This window comes from Oxyura jamaicensis, unplaced genomic scaffold (genome assembly GCF_011077185.1).
Source record: "Oxyura jamaicensis isolate SHBP4307 breed ruddy duck unplaced genomic scaffold, BPBGC_Ojam_1.0 oxyUn_random_OJ91, whole genome shotgun sequence".
NCBI classification, from domain to species: domain Eukaryota; kingdom Metazoa; phylum Chordata; class Aves; order Anseriformes; family Anatidae; genus Oxyura; species Oxyura jamaicensis.
This window is the reverse complement of record NW_023305658.1, coordinates 1-10156: the sequence shown is the minus strand read 5'-3', so window position 1 is coordinate 10156 and position 10156 is coordinate 1. Positions and strand designations below refer to the sequence as shown.

The following is a 10156-nucleotide window of genomic DNA, read 5'->3' as shown; positions in this document are numbered from 1 at the left end:
CCCCCCCCCCCCCAAACATATTTACAGCACAAGGAGGGGAAACGGCCCCCAGCACGCCCCCAGCCAAGGCACTCGGGGGTATTCACAGCAGCTGGGGTCGACGCCCAGGGGTCGCTTTGGATGTTTTTTTTTTTTACAAAAAGGTACAAAATGCATAGGTAGAAGCCTGCGCGGGGGGCCGGCGGTGCCCCCCTGGCACGCATCCTGCCGCGGCGCGGGTTAACCCCGCACCTTGTCGTAGTCGCTCACCATGCGCTTGATGTGGAAGAGCTTGTTGCGCAGCGCCTTGCTCTCCATCTTCTTGGTCTGGTAGTCGGGGCTCTGAAAGGCAGCACGAGGGCAGGCGTCAGCGCCCACGGGCCGGGGCTGCTCGGCCACGGCACCGCGGGGCTGGGGGGGGGGGGCAGCGCCGAGCCTGGCCCCGCTCATGGGCTGGGGATGGAGAAGCAGGAGCAGGCCCCCAGGGAGCACCGCCTGCCGTGATATTCCCCCGGGATATCCCCCGGGCACATCCCTGCAGTGCTTTTTTTTTTTTTTATTTGCCCTCCCCAAGGCACTGTAACCCAATTTCAGCCGGGGTGTGGGAACTGAGCGCGACCGCGCACTCACCCGCTTCAAGTCCTTCAGCTGGTTGTATTCCTCTGCCACGTCCTGCAAAGGAAACGGGCACGGGGGGGTTACGAGCAGCCCCGAGGGGGGGTGTCCTGAAGGGACAAGTGCTCCCCACTGCCCTGCAGCACCAGCTGGTATCCCCAAAGCTACGCAGCATCCCCAGTGCCCTGCGGCATCCCTGGTGCCCTGCGGCATCCCCAAAGTTCGGCGGCATCCCCAGTGCCCTGCAGCATCCCCGGTGCCCTGCAGCATCCCAAAAGCTACGCAGCATCCCCAGTGCCCTGCGGCATCCCTGGTGCCCTGCGGCATCCCCAAAGCTACGCAGCATCCCCAGTGCCCTGCAGCATCCCCGGTGCCCTGCAGCATCCCAAAAGCTATGCGTCGTCCCCAGAAGCTATGTGTCATCCCCAGTGCCCTTCAGCATCCCAAAAGTTATGCAGCATCCCCGGTGCCCTGCAGCATCCCCAAAACCTCCAGGGCATCCCCAAAGCCCCAGGGTGTGTCCCCCCCCCCGTATCCCGAGCCCATACCTGGTACTGGGGGCTGTCCTCAGAGATGCTGTCGAGCTCCTTGCTGAGCTGGTTGAGGCGGTCGTTGACGCCGTCCATCTCGGCGCAGAGCTGCTTGTAGCGCTTGAGGTCGGTGTCGAACTCCTGCTTGTACTTCTGGCGGGCGCCGTCCGACGTGATGGGGGGGTAGAGGCTGTGGGACAGGGGCAGGGTCAGGCCCCACGGGGGGCAGCTGCGGGCTGGGGACCCCCACGAGGCTCCCCCCTCACCTGGCCCACTGGTCCGGGTCCCGCTCGTCGCTGGACTCCACGGCCGTGGTGTAGTCGGTCTCGTACTGCGACTCGTCCAGCTCGGGGTTGCGCCGCCGCCTGCGGCCGCGCCGTGCGGGCGCTTTGCTGGGCTGCTCCTTCACCTTCTCCTCCACGGGGCTGGTGCTGGTCGCACGGTCCGGCTGGTCACTGCGGGGACACGGGGACATCAGCGTGGTGTGGACGGATGCCCCCAGCCCCCCCCCCCCCGCCCAGCCGGCGGTGCCCCCCGCTCACCCCCGGCTGCTGTAGGTCCCGGAGGGGTAGTAGGCGGTGTTCGGGGGCACGTAGCTGTAGGAGGGCGCGCTGTAGGGCGGCGCGTTGACGGGGCTGGTCGGCTTCTCCGAGTAGGCGAGCGTGGCCGTCTCGTCCTGCACGCTGGCCCCGTCCGCCACATTCTTCACCTGCGAGCAGCGAGAGGTGCTTGGGGGGGGGGGACGGTGGCACCGGGGACGCTGGCACCGTCGCGCGCAGCCGGAGGAACCTCGGTGCGACCGCTGCGACCCTGCCTGGGGTGCTGATGGGGGAGGGAACCCAGCAGAGATGCTGCACGATGTCCTGCTGGGGGGGGAGGCAAGGGCTTGGGGGAGCCCCCCAGGAAGGAGAAGCAGCATTTTGGGGGGAGGACGTGCCCATGGACCCCACAGCAGGTGACAATGCCCCACACGGAGCCATGCGCTCTGGCACAGGCGCACACGTGCCTGGGGGCACCCGGTGTCCCTCCTGCACCCCCAGGTGACAGCCCCTCGGCTTTGCTGGGTCCCTCATCGCCCCCCCAGGTGCTCGCTGCCCACGCAGGGGACGTTTGCACCGGCCGCACGGGGCTCCGGGGGGAGGACGTGGGCCTGGCTGGGCAGATGTCCCATCCCGTCCCCCGCCTTCCTTCCTGCCCTTTGTGGGTTGTTTGTGCCGGGACGGAAGCCGGTCCCTGCCGGGGGCCGAGATGGTGGCCCTGGGGACGTCAGCTGAGAACTCCGGCCGGCAAAGCAGCTTCCTCTGCTGCTTTTCCCCCACTAACGAAGATGCGAGGGCCCCAGGTGAGACCGCCACCGGCGTGGGGACAGACAAGTCCCCGTGCCACGCCAGGATGGAGCCGGAGGCTCACGCCCACTCGAAGGTCACCTCTTTATCTCAGTCTCAGCCATAAACTGGGAAGGAGATGTCCCGGGGATGGTTTCACCACCCTGACACACCGATACTTCCCTGCCGCAGTGTCCCCAAAAAGCTGGCAGGTGCCACCAAGGGACACTGGCGGAGCTGGGGACACCGCAGGCGGGGAGCACCGGGGGTGCAGGGGCTGACCCCCGGCCAGGCCTGTCCTGCTGCGGGCCAGGAAATGCTTAGCAAGGGAGGGACTTTTCACAAAAATAAATAAACCAGAACAAAGGTGTTTTTGCAAAAAGAAAAACAAAGATTAGATGTAGGCACACGGAGGGGTGCGTACGCACACAAGGAGCAGGGCTGAGGGTTTGAAACCGAGCGCTTCGCTCGACTCTGGGATGGCAGGGAATGTTTAAGATCACCGTGAGCTACTTCTTGTCCCCACGGGGTCCCGGTGGGGGAGAGCCCTGTTCCCTGGCACCCCAATACCTGCACACCCCAATGCAGGCGTCTGGGCTGCCCTGGTCTGGCTGGGATGAGGACAGGGATGGGGACGGGGACAGTGCCCTCTCCTCAGCCAGGGCACAGCAGCACCCAAGAGCCGTGCTGAAGGACACGGGCACATTTCCCAGCCCTGGATTGAAGCCCAGGAACAGCCAGGGCACCCCAGGGCCCTTCCCTGCCCTTCCTGGGTGCAGCCCCCAGCGCCCAGGGGACACCGGGGCGTCACGGCACACACGGAGCCAGGCTGGTGGGACAGAGCCAAGCCACGGCTGGGTGGCACGGCCCAGAGCCACGTCCCCGGAGCCGAGTTAATCATTGACGAGACCGAAACCGAATCGTGTCGGCGGCCAGCGCTGGCAGGAGCTGGGCGAACAAAGGGGAGAGGGCGCGAAGCCTCGGCGGCGCGCTGCTGGCACCTGGCCCATCTGATCCGACCCTGTTTGTCTTTCAGGGAGGTCGAGCTCGCCCAGCCCTGCTCCGTTCCCAAAGCATCGCGGCGCGGGGGCACGGTACCGGGTGGAAAAAGCCCCAAAAAAAAGGGGTGACAGGGAGGGACCTCACGGTCCCGTGCGCTGCCCGGTGCTATCGGTGATAACGGCGCACCCCGAGAGCTCCCGGCTGCGAGGCTGGGGGTGTGCACACACCGCGGTGAGGTGCTGGCAGCGTGAGGCTCCTGGCACGAGGCTGGGCTGGGGACGGGCACGGCACAGCCACGGCACGGCCACGGTGGCACAGCCGAGTGCCGGGAGCAGCCCCCCGGGACTCACCCACTCCTCCACGTTGGGGCCCTCCTGCAGCACCGGCGCCTTGTCCCAGTAGATGTTGGCCTTGCCGTACTTCCAGATCTTGCTCCGCGTCTTGTGGGCGAAGAAGCAGATGAGGCACAGCAAGAGGACGATGAGGAAGCCGCAGACGATGGCCACGGCCTGGAGGAGAGGGAGGGAGGAGGGTGAGGGGGATGGGGCAGGCTCTGGGAAGCCCCCTTGCAGGCAGAGCGGGGGTCCGGTTACCCAACCCCTCCCTGAGGCTGAACGGGAAGCGCTCCCCCCCCTCCCAAACACCCCCGGTTTTGGATGGGCGGTGGGACAGCCTCTGCCAGGAGCTCACCGGGCTTTGGAGAGCTTTTGGCCCAGCCCCAGCAGTGGAAGAGGATTTGGTTTTCTCGTGGGGACGGGACAAGTGCAGGTCCCAAGGAGGAGACTCCCCCCCCAGCACCTGGGGCCCTGAGCCAGCAGCTCCTGCCCCCGAGAGCAGGGACCCTGCCCGTGGGGGTGCCGCTGCGCCGGCGTTGCCACGAGCCAGATCTCGGCAGCTGCACAGAAATCGGGGCCAGGCAGGGACGGATCAGGGCCCCGCTGAGCCCTCGAGCCCGCGGCTCCCCCCCCCTGCTCAGCCTGCGCTCAGGGCGCAGGAATGCGGCACGGCCAGCCCAGCCGGCCGGGAACCAGCAGCACCAGTTCCACCCCAGCGCCGCGCAGGAGCCCCGCTGGCCCCAGCCGAAACCGGGGCCGCCGAGCCCTGGTTCGCAGGATGCCTCCTGCCCCACTGACCCCAGCGCAGCCCCGACCCAGCGCCCAGCCCGGCACGCAGCACCACGCGCTGCCCCAATTCCACCCACCCCCCGCAGGCACGCCAAGCTCGCTGAAAAACTTTTACGAGCAGGGAGACCAAAGTACCAGGTAGCAGGGCTGCGCTGGGGTGCAGCACGTCCCCTCCCCGAAACTCCCCTGCTCTGCCGGTCGCAACGGCACCCTCCCCGGCGCCCAACGGTGCCCGGCGCTGCCAGAAACGTTAAGGACGGAGCAGAAAGTCCCAGCTGGTTGGGGACACGGCGTCTCACAGCCGGCCCAAGGGCAGCACAAGCAGTTACAGACACTCTCCTTCCCGCACTCGGCTGCGATAAGCGGCGCTGACCTTGCTCAGCCTCACAGCCTTGGGCTTTGACCCAAAAAGGGGAGGGGGTCCGGAGGTGGCGGGGGGACACACTCACCTCCTGGGGGTCCACGGTACAGTAGTGGTAGATGTACTGGTTGAGGTAAGTGCTGCTGCTGTACACCTGGTTGCACATGGCCAGCAAGGGGCTGTAGTAGTAGCTGCCGGTCATCTGTGCCTGGGGGTTGACGCCCACGACGTAGACGATGGAGGCGATGAGCATGACGAAGGCCAGCACGGCGCACACCACGATGACCACCAGGTAGAAGCGGCGGGAGCGCGAGCTGCTCGACTTGCTGATGCTGGCCACCAGGAGCCCCAGCTGGGCCAGGAAGCAGAGCACGGCCATGCCGATCATGAAGCCGTTGGCCGTCCGCGGGTTGGTGACCCCGCCGTAGTAGCCCCCGTACCCGTAGTTGTAGCCCAGCCCGCTGCCGTAGTAGCTGGAGCCGTAGTAGCCGCCCAGCCCGTTTCCGAAAGCCCCCCCCAAGCCGTAGCCGTAGTCCCAGGCGAGGGTGGAGGCCACGCAGGCGAAGATGGCGATGCAGAGCATGATGATCACGGCCTCCAGGATCCTCACCACGCCGGGCGGCGAGGTCCACTTGTAGAAGTGCTGCGGCGCATCCTCGATGTAGTAGGAGCCCGGCGGGGGCGAGCGGGCGCCGTAGTCGTAGCCGTAATCACCTGGCGGGGGCCCGTAGCCCGTGGAGGGGCCGTAACTCATGGGGGGGCCGTCGTAGGACTTCTTGCTGAACATGGTGGCGGTGGGGAGAGCCTGGGGGGGAGACGGACGGAGCTGCGGGAGCGAGGCGGGCGCGCGCGGCACCGCCGGGTTTCCACGTCTCCGCGCGCCCGGCGAGGACTTTGGTCTCCCGTCACCGTAAACAAGCGCCCGCCCGTGCCCGATGCCACGCCACGGGAGTCACCTCTGCTCACGGGGAAACTGAGGCGTGGGGTGGAGAAGGGAGGCGAGTGAGTCACGGGGCATCACCCAGCCCTGCCCCGCGCTGGGGACCCCGCGCTGCCGGCCCCGGCCACCCGACTGCGGGCGCCTGAATGAATTGGATTGTTTAAAACCCTAATTAAACCAGAAAAGCTCTTACCCAAGGCTAGCGCTAACCCTGAGGGTTTCTCCATAAGCAGCTCTGGTTGGATTAAAATAGTAATAATAATAATAATAATACAGGGCACATTATCAACACCACAGTGAAAAGCGGTAAATTGGGGCAGATCAAAGGGGGGTGACGCGTTTCCTCGCTGCCAGCGCTGGAGAGCACCGAGCCAGGCGCCCCCTGCTTGGGACCCCCACCCCAACAGGGCCCCCCAGCCCTGCAGTCGCTCCCTGCCTCCCTGCCTCTTGTTCCTGCCCTCCTGCGTGCGGTTGGCCTCTCCAAAACACCTTCTGGTTTTGCTTTCCCACAAGTTTACTCCGAGCCAAACCACCGCCGGGAGCGCTTTGTAGGGCCGGGGAGAAATGCCAGGATAACACTGCTGGAAGTGGGGAGGCCCTCCGAGGAGGCTGGGGGGCAAAGCAGGGGCTCTGCAAAGCCCACCGAGCTCCTGGTGCTCCTCCACCACCCCCGGGCAGCACAGAGCCGCCCTTCTCCACCCCACAAAGGCAAAACCCCAAGAGTTCAGCGGGGACCCCCCCAGCGGGCATCACCGGAGCGGGACGCAGCGTGGGGGAACCTGAACCCTGCATGGGAAACCCAAGCCGGGGGCAGGTGGCAGCGGGTCCGGGGTGTCTGGGCTCAGCTGGGGGCGGGGGCTTGGTCCCCTCGCCCCAAACAGGGGTGGTCCCAAGCGCGGGGCTTCGGCCAGACCCCAGCGCGGACCTCCCGGGGTGCCCGCGGCTTTCTTTTAGGGGAGCCGCACGCTGCCCCCAGCTCTGCGCATCCCCAAAAGCCCTGGGCTGACGCGGGGGGAGACCCAGCAGCAAAGGGAGCAGCAGAGCCCCCCCGGCACCCCCCCCCCGTCCGCGCCGGAGCGGCTCCAGCGCGCCCGGGGCTCCCGCGCCCCCTCCCCTCCACCAGGGCGCAACCCCGGTGGCCGCGTCCCGACCGGGGCAGCGCCGTCCCTGCGCTGTTTCTGGGGATTTTTTATTGTTTTTTTTCCAGGAAGGGGGGGCTCAGGGTCTGCCCCCCAAGCCCTGCACCTCCCAAGCTCCCGCGGAGCTCCGGGAGGCGCCGCCGCCGCCTCCCACCTGCTCGCTGCGGCTCCGGGAACCGGGCGCGCCCGCTCCGGTCCCGGCGGAGCCCCCGGGGTTCCCTGAGCCTCCCCCGGTGTGCGGCGGGGAACGGACCCCCGGGACACCCCCCTGCCCCCCCGCTCCCTGTCCCGGAGCCCCTTACCTGCCCGCTCCTCCTCCTCTTTGTTCCCGTAAAATGGCAGCCGGGAGCAGCGGCACCGCCGCCGCCGGGCGCTGCAGGGAACCGGCCCCGGTTTCCGCCTCCGGGGGGAGCCCCGGGGGCGGCCCCGCTGCTCCCGCCCGGCCCCCGCCCGTGGGGAGGTGGCGGCGGGGACACGGCGGCTCCGGGGGCTTGGGGGGAGGCTTTGGGGGGCTCACACGCGCGGCGGTTCCGTGGCGTGAGAAAAGCGGGGGCTGGAGGGGGCTCGGGGTCCCTGGGGGCTGGGGGGGGCGCAAAGAGGCCAGGGCCGTGTGTGTCCCCCCCCTCCGGAGCCGTGGCACGGGGGGGTCCTTTTGGGTACGGAGGCTCCTTTTGTTATCCCAGGGGACAGGAGTGTCCCTGGGGGGTTGCCAGCTGGTGGAGCCCACCCGCCTCCGTCATCTGTGGGCACCCCAGGACACGCACTGAAGGCCCCCCAAAACATCACCAGGTTTTATTAAAAGCAGCTCTGACCCCCCCCCCGCCCCCCTGCAGCTGCACCCCTGGGGGCGCTCCCGAATCCACACCGGGTGCGGAGCCACCAGAGGCACCCCAAAACCCGCAGGTTTGCTCCCCGTGCCCAGGTGGGTGCAGTGGGTGGGGGGCAGCGGGTGCCTCCTGCTCGCCCCCACAGCGCCGTCACCCCCCCGGTGCTGAGCCCTGCGGGGTCCCCATGATTTGGGGGGGCCCGGCAGAGCCCCGGGGTCCCCAGGTGTTGTCCCCTGGGGTCCCCGTGCGCAGGCTCAGAAGTAGACGGCGCTGCCGTGGGTGCCGCGGTCGTAGTCCTGGATCTGCCTCTTGATGTGCGTCAGCTTCTTCTTCAGGTAGTGGCAGCGCCGCTGCTTCTCCAGGAAGGCCGAATCCTGCCGGTGGGAGGCAGCGGGGCTGTGCTCAGCCCGGAGAGACCCTGCCACAGCACCGGGATCCCACGGGTGCCCGGGACCCCCAGCTCTTTGAGGGCAGGGAAGCTCCCCCCCCCCTCCCCGTCGTGGCTCTGAGCGCACGAATCCTGACCCCTTACTCACCCTCTTCTTCCTCAGGACCTCGCGCCAGACGCGGGCCACCCTGCTCTCATCCTGCGGGGTGAGAAGATGCAGCCCAACATCCCCCACCCCGCCGGCACGGCCCGGTGCTGAGCCCTGCCCGCTCGTGACACCCTTGGGGCACCCACCGTCCTGCCGAGCGCGTGCCGGGGCAGGCGGCGCGCGGCGGCCTCCAGCTCCCCGAGCCTCCGCCGCGCCTCCCGCACCTCGCCCAGCAGCTCCCGGTACTCGGCGTGCTGGTCGCTGAACACAGCCCGGTATTCCTCCCGCTGCCGCCCGCTCCGGATCACCGGGTACTTTCTGCACGGCCCGGGGGGGGTGGTTATGAGGCTATGGGGGGGTCCCCGCTCTGGGCTGGAAGCCCAGCTGTGCCCCAGCACGGAGGCACGGGGGGCTCAGGACCCCCAGGGACCCCATCCCGTGGCCGTGCCCTGCCCTGGGGTCTCTTACACCACGTAGTCCGGGACAGCGCGCGGCCGCGGCACGAGCCCCGGGGGGATGGAGCAGGTCAAGACCCCCGGCCTCTCGCCCCCCTCGGTGAAGGCACTGGTGGCCGGGGCCCTCCCCAGGGGTCTCCCCGGGGGTCCCACCTCATCCTCAAAGGTGATGCGCTTGGCTCGGGCCGGTGGAGGCTTCGAGACACAAAGAGGAGGGGGGGGAAGAGCGTGCCGCAGGCTGCCCCCCCCCCAGCCTCCCGGTGACAAAGGGACTCACGGGAGCCTCCCGACGCCTCCGTGCCACCTCGTGCCTCCACATCTTGAGGGCCACGAGGCTGCCCGCCAGGTAGAGCAGCGCCGTGAGGAAGAGGAAGACGAGAGCGGCTGCCTGCCCCCCGGCGAGGCGGCAGAAGGCGGCGAGGAGGGGGCCGCCGGCCAGGGGGGAGTAGCAGAGCCCCCCCAGGGTGACGGTGTGGATGTACGCCGCCGCCGCCGCCAGGTACAGCAGGAACATGAGGCCGTTGAGGCCGGACTCGGTGGGAGGCCACCAGGGTGCCTCCAGGAGGACGCTGCGGTAATAAACGGTGGCCCCCAGCCCCAGCAGCACGGCCGTCAGCAGCCAGGCCAGGCTGGCCACCACCAGCACGAAGGGGGTCAGCGGCCCCCCGTAGCCGCCCCCCAGGAGCCCCCCCAGGAGCAGCTCGCCGCCGTAGCCCCCGTAGTCCCGCTGGACGTAGGCGCAGACGCAGGCGAAGACCATCCCGCCGCACAGCAGCTCCAGCCCCCCCAGCACCCGCAGCAGCCCCGGCCACGACTTCATGTGGGCGAAGCGCAGCGCGGCCGCATCCTGCCCGGCAGCGCCGTCCCCGAGCCCCCTTTCCCCCCCGGGGCAGGCAGGCTCGGCCATCGGCCCCCGGAGGGTTTTTGGGGAGGGGGCTCCTTCCCCCCACCCCCCCCGGATGCGTCTGGTGACGGCTCCGCTTCACCAGCTGCGGGCTGAGCCCAGCTGGGGGGAGAAGCACCGGGGTGGGATCGAGCCCCCGGTCGCGTGCCTCAGTTTCCCCCGGCGGGGCACCAACGCAGCCCGGCTCCCGGCCGCCTCCCCGCACGTTGCTCACCGGGGATTTACGAGAGGTGGGGGGGCGCAGCAGGGGGCCGCGGGGGTGTCACCGTGTCCCCGCTGCCACCTGCGGGGTGCACCCAGGCAGCCGCTACCTGCCGCCGACAGGCACGGGTGGTTGATCATTAACCCGTACGCGCTGCCTGGAAGCCCAGCGTGGGGCCCCGCGTGGGCAGGATCAGGCCCCCACCCGCCGGGGCTCC

General features: G+C 68.8%; 2 protein-coding genes across 3 annotated transcripts; both read right to left on the bottom strand.

Annotated features, from left to right (window-relative positions):
- Positions 1–123: 123 nt before the first annotated feature.
- On the bottom strand, positions 124–7456 carry OCLN (occludin). Of its 2 annotated transcripts, none has more exons than XM_035313442.1 (8): positions 7318–7456; positions 5025–5741; positions 3802–3960; positions 1667–1833; positions 1391–1579; positions 1143–1314; positions 610–651; positions 124–321 (listed from the first exon to the last, which is right to left on the bottom strand). In XM_035313442.1, exons 2-8 carry the CDS (start codon positions 5721–5723, stop codon positions 220–222), a joined length of 1530 nt encoding a protein of 509 aa, XP_035169333.1. In that variant the 5' UTR covers positions 5724–5741; positions 7318–7456; the 3' UTR covers positions 124–219. The 2 variants fall into 2 exon arrangements, with proteins under 2 accessions (XP_035169333.1, XP_035169334.1); XM_035313443.1 differs by having other exon boundaries at positions 5025–5751; positions 7318–7419.
- A 603-nt stretch (positions 7457–8059) lies between these two features.
- On the bottom strand, positions 8060–9740 carry LOC118158756 (MARVEL domain-containing protein 2-like). The gene is made up of 5 exons (XM_035313441.1): positions 9111–9740; positions 8847–9028; positions 8525–8696; positions 8379–8429; positions 8060–8216 (listed from the first exon to the last, which is right to left on the bottom strand). Exons 1-5 carry the CDS (start codon positions 9738–9740, stop codon positions 8097–8099), a joined length of 1155 nt encoding a protein of 384 aa, XP_035169332.1. The 3' UTR covers positions 8060–8096.
- Between the last annotated feature and the right edge of the window lie 416 nt (positions 9741–10156).